The sequence below is a fragment of the Lampetra planeri genome, chromosome 33, assembly GCF_965212315.1.
Source record: "Lampetra planeri chromosome 33, kcLamPlan1.2.h2, whole genome shotgun sequence".
Lineage (NCBI taxonomy): Eukaryota > Metazoa > Chordata > Hyperoartia > Petromyzontiformes > Petromyzontidae > Lampetra > Lampetra planeri.
In genome coordinates this window covers 7061602-7079926 of record NC_136139.1, presented here as the reverse complement: position 1 = coordinate 7079926, position 18325 = coordinate 7061602, and the positions used below count along the sequence as shown (strand labels likewise).

The following is an 18325-nucleotide window of genomic DNA, read 5'->3' as shown; positions in this document are numbered from 1 at the left end:
CCCCCCTCTATCCCCCATCGCGATTTCCGGTGGCCGCGAGACGGCGTCATGGCGGACGCGCAGCAGCAGGGCGCGGAAATCAGCGCTTTCAGCAGCTGGACGATGCCGGAGCTTCACTCGAAGCTCATGGAGCTCGGGCAGCCGGCGCTCGGTGAGCGATGCAACACAGGGAGCTGCGTCGTTCGAGGGGTTCGCCCCCCCCCCTCCCCTCTCTCTTCCCCGCCGCCCTCCACCGCGGTCTCGCGGGAGTGCACGCGCAAGGCCTCGGGTGTTAGGCGAGGCCTAAGTGTGTTGGCGTCGTGGACTGGGTTTGCGCTAGATTTGAAGCTTTCGTGACTGCAAGGATTCATATTCTTAGGTTTTTTTTTATTATATATACGGAGTGGTATCTCCTGTAATCTCTCATTTACTTGATACAGCTGTCGGGCTGTGACGGTTCCACCTGAAGACGGAAGCTTGTGTTGCCTCCGAAACGTCGTGATTTTTATTTTATTTTACTTTTATTAATTTTAATTTTTTTACCTACGTGACTTTACCGAAAAAAAAAACCCTAAGAATATGGGTTTGCGCTGTTGTTGACGTTAACGTCGCATCCATTGATTTGTTTTTAAACTACCTTGTTTTTAATACGTTAATAGCATGCTAGCGTTACCGTTATAGATTGGATTACGTTCTAACATTCGACGTTCCTACTGTTGTGTTTACTCTGGGCTGTGTATCTCGCGCTTCTGCGACCGTCTAGAACGCTCTTCCGATATTAGGAAGCGAATGGAGTTATGCACTTTTAAATCATCTAGATTGAAAACTCATTCCTTTATAACTGCTGTTTGTGTTGAGTTTCAGCGTCTATGACAGTGGCTCTGCGTTTGATTTATTTGATTACAGGACAGAAACATGAACTTGTACTGCGCTTACAGACCTACTGCAAGAAGGTAATAAATATCCATGATTATACATTTGAATATTATATACGTGTATACATTATAATTGACCACATGCTACTACAGGATTTTGGTTATTCGTCTTAAGTGCACATTAACACCATCACAAACCAATTTGTGTCTTAATTTGCATCTTTGTTGAGTGTCTGTTTCATGGTGCAGATGAGTTAATGCTGTAAACTGTTAAATGTTGGCTGTTGCCAATTCTTTTTGTATAGTAGTGGTCATCTCTTCAGAATGTTACCACTCGTCTCACTTCATCCAGCAGTATAGACACAAATAAGTTGTGCTTACCTCTGAATGTACACCTTTGCTTGCTGTATTGAGTGATTGTGTTTCTCATCATGGATGTTAATGTCCTAATGCCACAAATTAAAAAAACACTGCTTCAAACTGTATAGATATTTTGTTCCCGTGGTCAAGCATTATGCAATGTGTGAATAATTTCACCTTTGCTTTGTGCAGACTGGAGCCATCCTTGCACGAGCTCCTGGAATGACTGAGATGGGAAAAGCGGACTCTGGGACCCCAGCAGAACAAATGGTAAGTACCCAGCGACATGTCGCCTTTGATTCGTCTCCACGTGCACAGTTATCATTCGTTGTGTACATCGTGTCTGAGTTTCCACTAAGTTCACTAAAAAACTAGAACGACCGATGTGGTCTGGTGTCAATGCAGGACAAGCTGAATATTAACACACCCCTATAAGAACACAATTCTGATATATACAACACGTGCTTACATGACGATAATGTATGTATGTTGAACTCCTTTCACACCGTACGTAGGGAACCGCACTAATCGGAGGTACGTAGCCAACCACATTACAGAATAAGAATGGTGGGGGAAGGCAAAAGGCTCCTTCAGATACAAGCACACTTGCGATATAAGCAAACTTGAGATATAATCTCAAAAGAAGTGTGCATATATCCAGCTTCTGCAGCATTATTGTCTGGGATTTAAATATCATTGGTCCCATCACTCCCTAATTTTTTTTTGCTGTACGTCTTTATAATTTCTTGTTGACAGAACTTGCCATGCAAAATGTTGGTGTCTCTTTCTGTGTTTTGCCACAGATGGCACAAGCCACCATGCAACAGGTTCAGGAGCGAGCAGCTAAGATTCTCACTGAAACGCTGGTAAGTTCACGCTTGCTTCTCACATGCTACGGAAGTAAAAATCGTAATTAATTTATTTTTGGCGACTCCTTCCCACCATGCACATAAACACCGCGACGACCCACCTAGCACGGATCATTCTGTTGTCATGTGCAAGCGCAGCGAGGACGAATGCGCAGAAGAGCTGAACAAGCGAATGCACTCCATGTTCGGGTATGGGCAGGATCATAAGTCTTCTCCAAAGCTGCTCAAACTGCTTACACGACTAAAGTCCGTTATTTGTCGTAACGGTGTGCATAATACAGTGAAACTGCTCTCTTATCTTCATTATTATCTGTGACCTACTAATGTCAGCAGCCAGGATCAATCGATGACAATCTTATTACCTGCAGATAATTTAACAGATGAGATTCGTTGCACCGTTAATTCCTCCTATTTCATAATACTTCTCTTGTCCGTATGCATCTGTGCAGATAGGTTTTTTTTTGCGGTTAAGCCATAGTCCACACATACCGCTCGTATCGATGCGGATAAGAGGAGCAGCGACCCACTACTCTGTAGAGTAATATTGGTATTAAAGCTTGTTACAATATGAACAGCATATTTAAAACTCGTACTAATTTATGTACTGTTTACAAAGTGTATTAACAAATCTACGCTTAGAAACAATGATTGACAGAGGGGTGTAAAACAAAATTTGATAGTGTATTTAAATAGAGGTACTGCAGGTAAGTAATTTTCAGTTTTAAAGGCCACCATCCTTCAAACCCATTGGTGAAATAGAGCAAAGTTTTAGTTTACATTATAATATTATGTTTATGCGAGAGCCGTGGGCTTATGGGACCCCGGGGTCCCGCCATAAGGTTCATATATATAAATGTAAAAGGCGTTTGGAAGATTGCTAAGATGGCTTAACATGTTTACATAACTGAAACATATTTATGAACATGATAAAAATGTACGCACTCTTTTTATTTTCTCAAAATAAATTATTTACTGCACACGATGCTTTCTATTAAATTATTGATGGGAGTGATCAGTATGCTATTGTAAAGTCAATGCATTAATCGCAGCACACAATGCCAGTCCTTGCTGTTGAAGACAAGCAATTCTACTTTGTAAAACTATATGTTACTCAACTTATTCGAATAAAAATAGGGAGATTTTTACTTGAGCAATTTTTAGTTCTTTATACTTTTTTATTGAAACCCAGTAAATCCTGGCACTGTAGTAGAGATGCTTGTGTTATAGCAACAATAATGATGATGCTCATGTGTTCTGTACCTGTGTGCGCAGGTTAACGTGCTGGCAAAGGGTGGGCAGATCCCAATGTCATCTTCCGGGGTGCCCCAAAATGTAATGGGTCCGTCTGGGATGCCTTCTTCCACGATGACCCCATCGACGATGCCCCACTCTGGAATGCCCCCGTCAACCATGCCCCAGTCGGGAATTCCCCGTCCTCCCATGCCACCCTCGGGCATGGCTCTGCCGGGCTCCATGCAAAACGTCAATACCTCCCAGCTGTCGGAAGATGACAAGTTGAAGCTGGCTCAGCAGCAGGCCGCCATGCTTATGCAGCAGGTAAGGTGACAGATGAACTGGTTTAGCACCCAACAGAGGCTGTGCAGGACAGCCAACGGTGGAGAGAGTTGGCAGCCGAGACACCAGTGCCACTCCCATGACCACTGTGATTAAGGGAGAGATGATGGTCGTGTGGAGGTCCATCGGCTGTTCACTGTCATCGTCCCTGTTCGTTGGCCATCTTTGGGCTTGCTGCCATTGATAAAATCTTTCCAAACAAGATTTAAAGCGTTTTTGCATTGACTGTCTCCGTCTTTAACAAGGGGGCGCTATAATTGTTCTAAAGATCGAATATTAACAAAATAAGTACAGGTATCACTTTTTTGCAACGAGGGACTTCAATTTGAAACCACCCAAATTGATCAAAGGGTTGCCCAAAACTAGGAGACAAACAACTATTATTCACGTCATTATTTTTCTATCTGCATGACTTTACCGAAAGAACCAAAGAATAAGTGTAAAAACTCTGCAAACATACAAATGCATTTCACTTTTGCAGTCACCAGTCGTCAGTTTCCATTTTACTTATTCAATACTTCTGATGACAACGACTATTGAAAAGTGTTGTATAAGTAACACGTAGGCATGATTTTTCCGCACTTGTTCTAAGGTGCAGAATTCGGCTGATGTTGGATCATAACCTGTACACATAGGCCTGAGGCAAGGGTGCTGGCCACTCACACACTGCCCTGTCTTGAAATTGTATTCTTAAGTGCATTATTGTAGTGTGTGTGCGACGTGTTGGCTGAGTTTTCAAAGACAAGGATGTTTTTTTTCCCTTAGGAACGCGAGGCAAAAATGAAAAACCAGGAGATGGTTCTTCTTCAGCAACAAAAACGCGTAAGTCTTGAAGTCTGAAGGAAATCTTAAGCTATAATTGCATGATACAGTTTAATTGGGAATTATAGGTATTTACTCAGAAAAGCCTCACTTAGTCAACACTTTCAGTATAGTACTGGTTGGTCGGTATAAGCCACGTCTCTTTCTAGTACATTTGAAAGCCACAATAGATACTTTAAAACTAATTGTAAGTTATTATGTCCATTCTTATATCGACAAGTTAAAGAAAAAACACGTCGAGTGATGAGGTGTCGCAGTCCAACGAAACTCAGAATAAGTTCAGATAATAGAAAGCAATGATATTTAGGCGGCGTCCGTTGGTTGTCGGTGCCTACTTGCAAGTTGCGTGTGTGTTTTGTGTTTGTGGAAAACAGGCAGCCCATATGATGGAACAAGAGATGCACAACAAGATGAGGCAGAACCTGGGGCCACGCGGTAAGTTGTTCATGCCACTAAAGAAATAAACAGCAAATTTGGTGCTTAAAAATCAACGCTAAAACGGTATTACGTAACCACTTTACAGTTAATTGATTAAAGTGGTCCTCTTATTCTCTCTCCATACATATGTCGAGTTGCGTGTGAGATTTTGGCAGGCCTTGCCAGCCGCGATGGTTGTAAGTGATGGGTCTATTGCTCCGTTGTCCACTGAGCCAGACAATCTTCCCTGGGAGACTGCCCCATCTCTACTCCCACTGACAGGAGAGGGCAGGAATTGGCCTCCCCCATACTTCTGCGCACTGACCATGTAGAAAGACTTGTGATTCGCAGATAGAAGGGTAAAAAACCAATTATCATATTTTTACTGGCAAATGAGGTCCCCATGGTGTATTCCAAAGCTGTCGTATATCGAGATATGACTGTAATCTTTTTACTTACCCAGGAAACACTTGCTAAGACTCAAAATTGTATAGGGAGGGTCCTGTTTTGTATTTTTTTTGTATTTCCTTACCTTGCATTGCTCTACTCAAGTATATTGTCATCTCGCATAATATCCCTGCACCAGCTTTGTTAAGGTTTTGTTAAACAACTGCAATGAAATCAAGTTTAGAACAAGATTTTATTTTTGATAGCATTTCATTTAGCAGTATCGAATCCGATGTTTAACTGTCGGAGCAAAACATGTTTGCATACTTGCAAATTGTTTTTTGACTGATTTCTATCATTCAACCCTTTCATTAATTTGGTCAGCTTTCACACGGATGAATGGACTGCAATAATGCATAGATGCATTCAGTCTTTGTTGGAAAGCATTAAAATCACTCGTCCGTGTGATGACGAGTCAGCTGCCGCTGTGTGTGCAGTGGTGCACATGCTGGCAAGAGTGTGTCGTCTTCACAATGCGCGTCTTTGTGATGCATTTTGCCGTGTGGTGATTATTGAGGCCTCTGCTGTTTTGCGCTCGCAGGACCTGTGCCCACCATGCCCATCATGCCTCTCATGTCGCGACCGAGCCTGGGGCCCATGCCAGGATCCCGCATGGGTCTCCTGCCGCCGCCACCGGGTGAAGACCGCATGGTAACGACTGGCGACAGTGCCTCGCGCCTCCCACTGAGCTGCACATCATACTCCCATTGTCACCATCATACATTGAAATTTGTATTTATAAATCGTCTACATGATCGGTTCTTAAGACCCCCTCCCCCATGTAAATAGGGGTGACGTGCCCATTGTGGGGACACGGAAGACAGGATAATTGTTTTTTGGAAGTTGTAGGAGGCTGCAGATTAGAGAGAGCAGATGGTGTAGGAGCAAATTATGATTTGAAAATAAATGTAAACGTGTAGTGATGTTAAATGGATCACTACGGCGCAAAGTGTCAAAGAAATGGGCGCAGAGGCTAACACACCGTGCAGTACCATACAGTAGGTCACTAGGGGCATGGTATTCGTTGCTCGTAGAAGAGAGCCAGATAAGTCCTACCGACAGAGTAGGGGATAGCAGCCTCCGCCAGCGCCGCAGGTAATTGCCACGGAGTCGGTCACTGGGGGAGTGTGGTGGGGGCAGCTGGCGGTAGGGGGCATGTAAGGACGAGTCACCATGGCACCGGGTTAAGCACGTGATGGGCCGGGGTGAGGAACGTGGGCCAAAGGTGAACGAGGAGACATGGGAAGAGTAGCTGGGAAACGTCTCGAGAGTTCCCAAAGGGGGCTTGGTTATGGGCGGAGCCAGAGAGGGAACAGGTGTAAGGTAGCCTGGAACCTTAGGGAATATTCCAGAGGTAGGCGCGGCCAAGGGTGGAGCCAGGCCGCGCCGAGAACGATAAAAGGGAAGCTCCGATCGAATATCGGGGCTGTCGCAGGTGAAGTGGAACCCCCAAGTGCTACGTCTTCATCTCCGTCTTCAACATCGTGGGTCAGACAGCATGTTGGCTACTCTGACCCGATTATATGATAGTTATCCAGTATGCGAGAGAGATAGGTGTATTTAGTCCCATGTGTAACGGTGTTGCAGAAGTGTAGAATAAACGTTGTTGCCTCCTAAATAGTGTCTCTGAAATGACTCGCGACACATGTATCCATTCAAAACGCTTGAAATTAAGTGCAACCCTTTGTGTTAGAGAATGACCCACAAAAGCAGTGATCACAGAGCTACTTCAACTCAAACTAGTCTACAATGGAGGGGCAGCACTTACCTACCAGCTCTGCCACTGAGTACTGAGAAATATTTGTCACATTGAGTCAAACTAGTCTTAGGGCTCGAGGTTGCAAAAATATAGTTGCATCTATTCCACTCGATCATTAAAATGGTTATAACATAATTCATTGTTATTAGCCACATAAAGACATTGGAACTGCTAAAGATTCCCTCGCTCAGGCGATAACGACAAGAGGAATTGTCTGGGCTCGTGGACTCAATATTTTAATTCTCAGAGCTGGTGTTAAACCAAATTAAGGTTACTTGATGGTCTTTTTTGTGCAGTCAGTGGTGACTGGGCTATGATCATTAACTTGCCACACTTGAGAACCCAGTTTAATCACTGTATCTTGGGGTTTTATTTGTGCTGATTATTCTTTTTCCTCTGTTTCCTGCAGCACCACCAACATCAACAGCACCAACAGCACCAACAGCACCAACAGCACCAACAACACCAACAGCACCAACAGCACCAACAACACCATCAACAGCATCAACAACACCATCAACAGCATCAACAGCATCAACAGCACCAACAGCACCAACAGCAGCCATGGTCTCATGGTCCCAGTGGGCCTGGTGGGCATGGCGGTCCTGGTGGGCATGGAGGTCCTGGTGGGCATGGAGGTCCTGGTGGACATGGCGGTCCTGGCATTCCTGGTGGGCATGGCGGTCCGGGTGGGCATGGTGGTCCTGGTGGGCATGGCGGTCCTGGTGGTCCAGGCGGGCCTGGCGATGAGAATGGAGGCATTGGGGGACCAGGAGGGAACGCACCGGGGAGTGGAATGGCGGGGGGCGGAGGGCGTGGGGAGCCCCGCATCCCGCACGCGCTGGAGCGGGTGCTGCAGTACAAGGAGTTGCGACAGGAGGAGATGGCGAAGATGGCCGACCCCACCACGGGTACGCTCGCACACACACACTTCTGCGAGGGCCGTAGCGGCCTAGGAGTTTGCCCATGCTGATTCATCATCATTTTCAGCCATAGTTAATCCACTTCTGGATGAAGGCTTCTCCAAGCCGTCGCAATGTATCGTAGTCCTGCGATGTAGAAATCCATCTAGTGCCCGCACAAGCTGATGTTATCATTCCATCTCCATAGTGGGCGTATTCTCCGTTGCGTTCTCTCCTTTTGCTGACATTCCTACGTTCGCCTTCGCCACTGGCAAAAAATCTCATCTTCTGATTTCGTCCTGCCCAAGTCCTACTTCATTGTTCTACCAATACCATTGTCAGTAACGCCTTGCCCTGATAACTTACACGTTCGCCCTTTTCTGTTGATACTTAGCCATTAGTTTGTGGAGAAAATCTCCACAAACTAATGGCTGTTTCTTTACGTATCTAAATACTGCTTTGCATTGCATATTTTACACTCGTGCATTTTTATTGAGGATATAATGAATCATCTTTTAAAATCGATTCTCATCATCGTCATCATCATCCACAATCAATCTACTGCTGGGTAAAGGCCTCCCCCATCGCAAGCCCATGGGATAAAATCTATTGCACTCACAAAATACTGCGTATTTCAAGTCATGCTTATAGGAATCAATTCCAATTTGTATATGTTTACAGCACCAAAGGTGTTATAGATTCGCTGGAGTTTAGGTTTTTTTTCAAGACTAAAAATTGAATCTGTGCATCGACCCAAAATTGTGATGATTTATTGCAATGGTGGGGGGGGTGATTTTTGTTACTTCCGTCATTTGTATCCCTTTGTATCGTGTCTATTTCACTGTTTTCTGTTGCATACGCTGTATACATTACATTGTTTAGAGTATTCTGTTTGTCATGTATTAACCTATGATAAGAGGTTTTTCCCCTTTTATCTGGCAATGCATATATTATCAGAGTGTTTTAAAGCTTTCATGACTGCATGGATTCATTTTCTTGGTTTTTTCGGTAAAGTCACGTAGAAGGGAAATAATAAAATAATAAAAATACAACATAATAAAATTAAATTGTGAGAATTGTACGTGACTTTACCGAAAGAACCAAGAAGATTATCAGTGTTTTTTGTTTGCATTCTGACCACAAGCATTGTGGTTAATGTTGACATGATTCCTTGTAAAAGGATTCAGTTTGGTGTTTTAACATCTTAACACCTGTTTTGTTGCCAGATAAAAGGGGGAAAAAAACCTATTATCATATTTTGGTCCTGGCAAAGGAGGTCCCATGATGTATCAACCTGCATTACTTAGCATTATGGCGTAACTTATCAGTCTTTATGACACTATTGCATTTTGTCACCATGTGTTATGTTGTGTCAGGTTGTATTACATCTCGGTGTGTTACAATTGATGGAAAGCCCATGACCTGGTAACAAAGGCATTGTAGCATTGTTCTTGTCGACTGTGGGCTACAGGCCTTCTGATCTCCGTGCATATTGCATGGACTGCACTTGTCAGTTGCCCACTGGATTAGGGCCCCCTCTCACACTGTGTGATTGTTTCTGGGTTTATTTGACCATATTTCACCAAAATAGCTCTACTCGTACCTGTAAAACCAGTTTTTTTCATGTCTAATCCATCCAAGCACTATTCAGACTCAAACCTGCTTAGCTGCTGAGATCCGATGAGATAAGTTTGATTATGTGCGAAATAGGTGATGTTAAATTCCCGTGGCTTGGTAGCAACTGCATTTGAGCACCTCTGTTATGACCAACACCGCATCCTCACCCCGCCACCATTGCCTCCACCCTCCTTCCTTTCAGAGGACGAGTGGGAGAACTGGAACGAGTCATCTGCAAGGACGAGTATCATGGAGAAGGAGAAGGCCGATGCCGAGGGTGACGAGGATGAGGATGAGAACGAGGAGAACCTCACCCCGGCCGCTACCACTGGGCCCGAGTCCAAGAAAGAGGTGAGTGGCGGACTCGCCACCCCCACTCGTCATTGTGGAGAGACAACAAGGGTGACAAGATGCTCCATTAAGGGAGCCTCCTTATGGCTCACAGATTCCTAGCATGCTGTATTTTTAATAAGATGGGGCTAATGTACATTAAGATGGGGCTAATGTACATTGTCCGTTTGTCGTCACGCATGAAGGGTGGTTTTACGTCCAAATTGACTAATTCTGGGGCGGGCAACCTTTTGCTTGCTGACGGTCGAATAGGATTTTCACGTACCTTCGGCAGGCCCACAGTTGAGCAAACACCTCCATCACTTCTGTCGTGGCAAGAGGCCCCTGCAGTGTGTGCGTTTATATTTCAGTCGCTCGGTAACCGACCGATCTAACCAGCAAAACCGCCCCTGTGCCGTGCCAGTCGAAGAATCGTCGACGCAAGAACAAGAAGAAGCGCAAGAAGAATCGGCAGCAGCAGCGGCCGGACGGGGTGCCTGCGGTCAGCACGAGCAAGAAGGACGGCGCCGGGGACGGGGAGGACTCTGGCGGTGAAGTAGAGGTGGAGTACATCACAGAGGATCCCGAAATCTACGACCCCAACTACATCCACTTCCGCAAGATCTTCCAGGCCTTCAAGGTGGGCGATTCCTCGCATGAGTGGCGGGGCCCACAGCTGTGGATAAAGTATCATTAAATTTGCAACGAGAGCAAGGCAATGTAGATATAATTTACCGATTAACCGCGCCACATGTGATTTGGATCCAATTACCAATTCCGTTGAGGTGTGTCATACGTGTATGAATTACACATTTTATTCATATGTACATGTCATTTAGATAATTAACCACCTCTGCCAGTGGTGAGACCTATCTTTTGAAGAGTTATTTGAAATACAGTTTTGAAGTTTGTTGATTAACTTGTTCGATAATCGCCTTCAAAAATAACAACCACTGATCAACGTGGTAAAGTATGGTCAAACAAGCCCCATGACCGATACGGTATTGAGGCCTTCAGAAACGGACTGACAAGGGGCCGTAGATTTTTTAACGTACATGATATGTCATTGTCAAATGACGAGATCGGATTCGAACTAGCCATGCAGTTTGAATGTTTGTGCATGCCAATTGGTTCGGTCGCTACTAAAACTAAGCTGGATGCTCGCATCGATTCCTTAACTTTTGGAACTGATTATTCCATAAATGATGAAGAAAACATACGTTAACGCTCCTATATTAAACCTCATCATCTGGTGATGTTCCATTGGCATGGTGTACAAGCATAATTAACAACAACAAAACTAAAGACAATTGCCAAAAACACTGCCTTACAAGAAAAAATATATATAATAAGTGCTGCATAGCAAATAAAAATTCAAACTCCGTTCAGGATGGGTGGCTCTGGTCAGAGCATTGAGCTGGTACTGCTGAGATACTTGGTTCAACTCAGACTTTCAGCTGTCTGTGATGAAACGGGGTTCTCAAGTGTAGTTGATGGTCTCAATCTGGTCACTCATGACTGCACAAAAGAGCCACTAAATAAAATTTGGTTTGCCCCTTAATTCACTATATTCCGTCTTTGAGAATAACATTAAAAAAATCCAAAGCAACAGCCGATTAAAGATGTGCCTGAAATTGAGTGCTGCTCGTGACGATGTGCGCCCCTCCGCCCTCCCCTCCCGCAGCTCTCTGAGGAGGTGAAAAAGGACAAGGAGGCCGAGAAGGAGAAGGAGAAAGGGCGCCTGGAACAGGAGGCAGCCGCCAAGAAGAAGAAGGAGCCCGAGCGGGAGAGAGACAGCGATGACGACGACGATGATGACGACGACGTGAGTGCCTTGCAGTGCGGCGGCGTTCAACTTTCACATGCCCGTAGGCCACAATGCCCAGCGTAGCAAGGGTGGAAAACATACGTCCCATGGACCAGATACGGCCCGCGGCTGCATTTCTTATGGCCTGTAGCCACGTGAAAAGCTGACTCATCTAAACCACGCTCAAACGAGGTTTATTCGTAACTGCAAGCAGGTATATTCATGTAGGTTTTACTCACAGGCTATCAGTGGCTGGTGTGTAGAGTTCGTTTGTTATATAGTTGTATGCTTTATTTAGATTACATTGATTTAATCTTAAGCACGCAATACATGCTTGGACTTGTAAGTGTCAGAATTTGTATGTAAAATGTATTAAAATTATATGACAATGCTATCTTTAGGCTCATGAGGTCAAGGAAACTGCAAACAAGGCATAAAAATCGAACAGGTGACAATAAAACAAGAAAATGTCTTCTTGAATTCAATCGCACCCCAAATAGTGACAAGGTCAACTGATGATTTATGGGGGTAATGGGGGTTAATTGATACATGGATACTAGGTACACAGGCTGTCGGTGAGTGGAATAGTTGGCACTGTGGATGGATTCAGGTAAAGTGCCAGTGGGGAACAGTGTTATTGTTACGGATATCGCTGTGTCCCTCATGTCAGTCGCTCACCTCCGATTGGGATGGTTGATGATGGCTCACGACACCGTCACGTCGTCTGCGGCTGGGGCACCGTGGTGCTTAACGCTCGACTCTTTTGCAGGATAAGAAGGAGTCGCAGCCGAAGCTGTCGAAGAAGAAGCTACGGCGCATGAACCGGCTGACGGTCGCCGAGCTCAAGCAGGTGAGAAGCCATGCTCCCCGCCTGCTGGCTCCCCGTCTCCAACGCTTTCAAACTGAGACAGAGGCCTCCTCCTGTAATCTACATTGGCTGTTGGGGCGAGCTTCTATCACATCGTACATAGCCAACCATGCTTAATGGGAGGTGTGGGGAAGGACAACAAACTAAACACGTAAAGCAGTTCTAAAGAACTTGGTTTTGAATGTAGATTTAAAAGTGCATATCTCGAGTGGCTTCCTAATAAGCTATTTGTGAGCGTCTTTGAAGGCTGGTACCGCATATATAAAATTCTTAACATCAACAAGAAGAGCCAGAGAAATACCACACACATAATAAGGCCGCGGGATCAACTTCTTATCCAGCACTTACCCTTTTTAGGCCAGTTGTCAAAATTGCTACACGCTTAAAAATAGTTTGCTAAGTGCGAATCGATTTTTTGTGGGGTATATTGTGGATACCCAACCCCCCTTGGCGTATTTTGGTGTGTACATCCGATGAAAGCTGAGAGAGACAAACCATTGATTTGCGGCAATGTGCTCTTTGTGCCTCGGAGTGCGTCATTTAACGCCCACCTGTTTTCTCAAGTGAGGGGCTGCCTCCGAGGGCTTAATGTTGAGTTGAAGACTCTTACTCTCGGCTTAGATCATGGGCGTGGTCGATTTGTCTGGACGAGCAAAGTGGTTTTGAATGGGTGAAGACGATTGGCCGATTGACAAGCTGCGTACCGGGCCACTTTAGAATGATTTACTGTTCAGCCCCAGTCAATCGACCTGCGCGCTTGTTAATTAAGTCGTCGTCCGAATGTGTAAAGTAGTATTTGACGCGTGTGAAATAATTGAGCGGTTGGACGAATGCAGGTTATCAATTTTATCTGTGCAGTCGAGCCCCCGCCGCCCCCCTTCATCATCCTGTGGAGGAAAGCGTAGCTCAGAAATACATAGCATGCATCTCCCTGCAGGACACACCTGAAAATGAAATTGCGGAACTCCACACATAACGGGGTAATTAGCTCAGGGCTTTTCATGGGATAAGTGAACACCTGCATAGAGGAAAGTGAGTTTTTTTATGGATTGTAAGGATGGTCCAAGATTAATAAAACATTGGTGTAAAATTGTTTACAATTAAGGACACACCCAATTGAAAATCAGACAATTTGATCAAACGTTTACCCAAAGTGATGCCCTGACATCGACTTCCATACTGCTAAGTAAATATTTCTGAAGACACGCACGTGTCGAAAAGCGTCACATAATCCATGGACATGCATGAATTTTACCAACCTGTTTATTTTCCGAATAAAAACCCGCAGCGGCCACCAAGCACGCTTCATTTTGCGGCACACATGATGAGCCACACCCAGGTGAACGGACATTCAGCTTCATCATTGGAATCATCATCATCATCATCATCGTTATTCTAATTCGCAGCTGGTGATGAGACCGGACGTGGTGGAGATGCACGACGTGACGGCGCGCGACCCCAAGCTGCTCGTGCAGCTCAAGTCGACGCGCAACACGGTGCCCGTGCCGCGCCACTGGTGCTTCAAGCGCAAGTACCTGCAGGGCAAACGCGGCATAGAGAAGCCGCCCTTCGACCTCCCTGACTTCATCAAGCGCACGGGTATCATGGAGATGAGGCAGGCACTGCAGGAGAAGGTGAGACAGCGACGGGGGCGAATGGCTGCACGTGGGCCAGTGTGGTGGCACGGCGCTAGCACCGCTTGCAGGGTTGTGCATCGAGTGGTCTTAGTTTGGTTCTCCAGTGACTGCACTAAAAAGACCGTTCTGTCAAATATGGTTTGTTGCTTAATTCGACTTTTAAAAACTGTTCGGTCGAGATGACATTTGACGAACCTTCTCTGAAGGGCGTGTAATTGGTGTGCGTCGATTTTGGATCCGAAGACCTCTTTAAATTACTCCACAAGTGTAGATCTCTGTCGTCATCTTTGAAGGGTTGTTTGCTGATACAAATGGCGCACTGCTTTCTGCAAGCTTTTTTAATGTCATTTTCTTTTTGCATGACATGACACCGATAGCACGATTGAAATACAATGGAGACAAAAGAACACCTGATTGAGAGAATTTTCCCACCCTTGGGTTTGACACTGGCAAATTACAGAAAAGTGTCCAGTTGGGCAGTGTTTTTGATAATGATCCTTCATCAGAGGCATAGAGTAAGGACAATGAGATGATTTTGATGGATTTCGAGTGGGAGAATGGAATTTTGAATGAGCTGCCTTATGACGAGGAAACTGGGAGAATGTTGAAATGTGGGTGGAGGTGATGTACTAGTAGTTTTATATTGTTACATAATGGCCAACAAAGAACAAATCCTAAGAATCCAAGTTCAAGCTTTGGTTAGGTTATTGGTTGTGACCCATTAATTGTAGTGAAACATTTAAATCGTTGCGGTATTGCCTAATCTTACTTGTTTCGTACCTCCTATTAGCACAGTTGGCTACGTACAGTGCGAATTAAGTTCAACATACATGTGTACATTTCCCTTCGAGGATACATTTCCAGATTCAAGAACTGAAGTCCCATTGCTTAAAATCACAGCTTGAGACCTTTTTTAACCGGCAGGTGATTTATTTCCCTTCCCCCCCCTATCTTGGTCTGCACCCTTGGCCCCCTGTTATTCGGCACGGTTAGGAGGACCAAAAGACACTCAAGTCGAAGATGCGCGAGAAGGTTCGGCCAAAGCTCGGCAAGATCGACATCGACTACCAGAAGCTGCACGACGCCTTCTTCAAGTGGCAGAGCAAGCCCAAGATGACCATCCATGGGGACCTCTATTACGAGGTGAGCACACCGTGCGACCGGCCCCACCTCTCCACCCTCCACTTGGTACAGCCCAAGCCACACGTTGTTTCAGGTCACACCAGGGAACTTGGACTCACTTGAGGATACAACTCGGAAAAACCAGGTTGCTCTTATCTCGTAGATGCATGGTTAGGCCAGTGCTTAATTTCAGCCGGAACGGTCTGGAACGTCGTTCCGGTAATTATTTTGGCGCCCCACATCCATCTCACCGCTTCGGGTGGTGTGTGCGAGAATGGTTCTCATGCTTACCAGATGGCCTTACTTAGCATAGTGCTCGAATTTAACTTTCTTACCGTTAAGTTGAACTGTAATAAGGACGCACAGATATCTGACGTCAAGAAGCCACATATGTGACACGTGATATACACAGCCAGAAGCGTTCTGTAAAATATCGAGTGAGAAATTAGACTGATTGTCCCATGCTGTTAGATGTGAATTTTAGGCTTTGTTAATGGGAACGAAAACTATTTTATCGTGAAGCATGTTGGCCGAGTGTTACCATGCCGCCGCGGCATTTTTCTATCCTGTAGGAATGTGAAGTCATTGCAGTAACATTAAAGCATTATAATGACATGCCTGATGATAAAATGTTTTTAACGCTTTCAAACTAAGGTTGGTGACGTGTATGTATTAGCTCTGTCTGTCCATCTGCCTGCACTGGCATGATAACGGCCGTAGAGTTAATCCAGTATAAACATTTTAGTATAAAGTTGCGTGGCTGTTAAGGACTTGCCTAATTGAAACCGGCCAAACTAATCTCAGGGTTGCTCAAATCGCAGACACAAATGAGAGGGAAAGAACTTTGCAAATACATTTTGACCTCAAGGCTACCTGGTTCGCTTCCATGCTGCTAATTTGAACAGCTTTATAGAATTCATGCATATGCATGATTTTTCCTCGATTCAAGCTTGATTTGAAGCTTTCGTGACTGCAGGAATTACTCTTTGGTTCTTTCGGTAAAGTCACGTAGAAAGAAAATAAATGAAATAATAGAATACGACGTTTCGTTTGCAACACAAGCAACCGTCATCAGGTAGAAACACAGACATGGAGACACACAGACAGACACAAGCAGAGAGAGACAACACAGAGACACACAGAGAGACACACAACATAGACATACAGAGACCCAATGCCTGCCTCTCTTTCGAGGTCTTAAATAGAGAGAGAGGTGGGTCTGCTGGAGCAGCTGCTGGAGCAGAGAAATTAGCATGTCACTGAAAGACCCAACTAGACTGGAACATTTTTGAGAGAGTTGTGTGGAAATCCACCCCGAAGCAACCGAGGGAGAGAAAGAGCAAATAGACCTATGAGATCCTGGTAAGTTTTAGAGAGGGAAATAGGCAGTTTGAGAAAACAAAATTTAGCAAAAACATTTTTGGGAAATGTAATGCTGTGCAACACAGAGTCGGCTAACACACAGTTAACGCATAGCCTGGTTGATTACGATCTCCAAAGATTGCCACAAATGAACCACAATACTTTGCTGATCTCATCAAGAAGCATAAACCATCATGCAAACATCGGTCATCCTCACAGATGCGCTTCTGTGGTCGTTTGGAATGCTCTTCCTTCCGATATTAGAAAGCCTCTCAAGATATGGCCTTTTAAATCTAGATTGAAAACTCATTTCTTTAGAATAGCTTTTTGTTTTCGTTTTTTGTCCTTCCCCCGCTCTTCTGATTAGCACAGTTGGTTATGTACGGTACAAAAGAAGTGAATCATATACATTTGTGGCCAGTGTGTCCTAACATTAACTTGGGGTGTGGATGTGGCTGCGCGCAGGGAAAGGAGTTTGAGACGCGCCTGAAGGAGAAGAAGCCGGGTGATTTGTCGGACGATCTGCGGATCGCACTCGGCATGCCCATCGGCCTGGTGAGGAGTCCCCACTGTGGACACACATGCCCTCATCTTTACCATCATCATAATCGCTATCATTACAATCAGCCCAATTTATTACCGTTGCAATCATAAACATCGTCCGTACCATCATCACTGTTATCGTGATGATAAGCTTTATTATGATTACTATCATCACTCGACTTTAATTCAGCGCTATTGATGCTGGGTTGGAGTTAATGCTTGTCTGTATGTATTTAAGACTTTAATAATGTTAAGCTATGTAGCAAGTATTTAGTACCACTTAGACATTGTTTATTATTTGTGATGGTTTTTGTTTACCTAATATTATTTACTTGTTTTGTTCCGTCTGATTATTGTACCCAAATAAATTCGGTTGTGTTTTAACACGGGTTTCACTTGGAAAGCAGGCTTGTTACTCGATTCATTTTACAACGTTAAACCAGGTTAAAACTCTCTTTAAATGCTTTTCGACTTAAGAGGCATAGCTTTGAGCCACTGTTCTCCCTTGTCCACAGAACTGTGCCAAGGTGCCACCCCCCTGGCTTATCGCCATGCAGCGCTATGGCCCACCACCATCGTATCCCAACCTCAAGATCCCAGGGCTCAACTCGCCCATCCCCGAGGTGAGTGCACCTTCACTCGTCATCGCATTCTTCACCGTGGTTATCGCCGTCATTGTCGTTGCCTTGTTGTTGTTGTTCACATACACGATTGCGTTTTTTATTTTAACAGCGAAAAAATAATACTCTTTAACAATTGTTGTCTTTTTTGTTACACTTTCATTTGGTTAGAAATATCGCAGACTATTTTGGGAAGGCATTGATACTTACACAGTCACAAACACTGAAGTAATTAATACCACAACTACCATTTTCCATTAGGTGGCAGTGGTGTCACCATGGGGCTTCTGATAGTCTCGGTCCACTCTGAGGCTACAGGACATTGACTGGGAGGAAGTCACGGGTCAGCCAAATATGTTTTGGGCTAGCTTACTGACCACTTTGTACACTTCATCAGACATTGCACAAGTATGC

The 18325-nt window shown here is 44.8% G+C and overlaps 1 protein-coding gene across 1 annotated transcript in view; it reads left to right on the top strand.

Annotated features, from left to right (window-relative positions):
* Positions 1 to 5: 5 nt before the first annotated feature.
* SF3B2 (splicing factor 3b subunit 2) overlaps positions 6 to 18325 on the top strand; it is a 24412-nt gene continuing 6092 nt past the window's right edge. Inside the window, exons 1-17 of the mRNA XM_078610163.1 lie at positions 6 to 151; positions 886 to 932; positions 1407 to 1484; positions 2018 to 2080; positions 3356 to 3640; positions 4424 to 4480; positions 4855 to 4915; positions 5886 to 5995; positions 7513 to 8014; positions 9825 to 9973; positions 10377 to 10592; positions 11637 to 11777; positions 12529 to 12609; positions 14034 to 14261; positions 15258 to 15407; positions 17214 to 17303; positions 17807 to 17914. Coding sequence (XP_078466289.1) covers positions 49 to 151; positions 886 to 932; positions 1407 to 1484; positions 2018 to 2080; positions 3356 to 3640; positions 4424 to 4480; positions 4855 to 4915; positions 5886 to 5995; positions 7513 to 8014; positions 9825 to 9973; positions 10377 to 10592; positions 11637 to 11777; positions 12529 to 12609; positions 14034 to 14261; positions 15258 to 15407; positions 17214 to 17303; positions 17807 to 17914 — 2469 coding nt within the window. The 5' untranslated portion in view covers positions 6 to 48. The remainder of the gene's footprint in view (positions 152 to 885; positions 933 to 1406; positions 1485 to 2017; positions 2081 to 3355; positions 3641 to 4423; positions 4481 to 4854; positions 4916 to 5885; positions 5996 to 7512; positions 8015 to 9824; positions 9974 to 10376; positions 10593 to 11636; positions 11778 to 12528; positions 12610 to 14033; positions 14262 to 15257; positions 15408 to 17213; positions 17304 to 17806; positions 17915 to 18325) is intronic.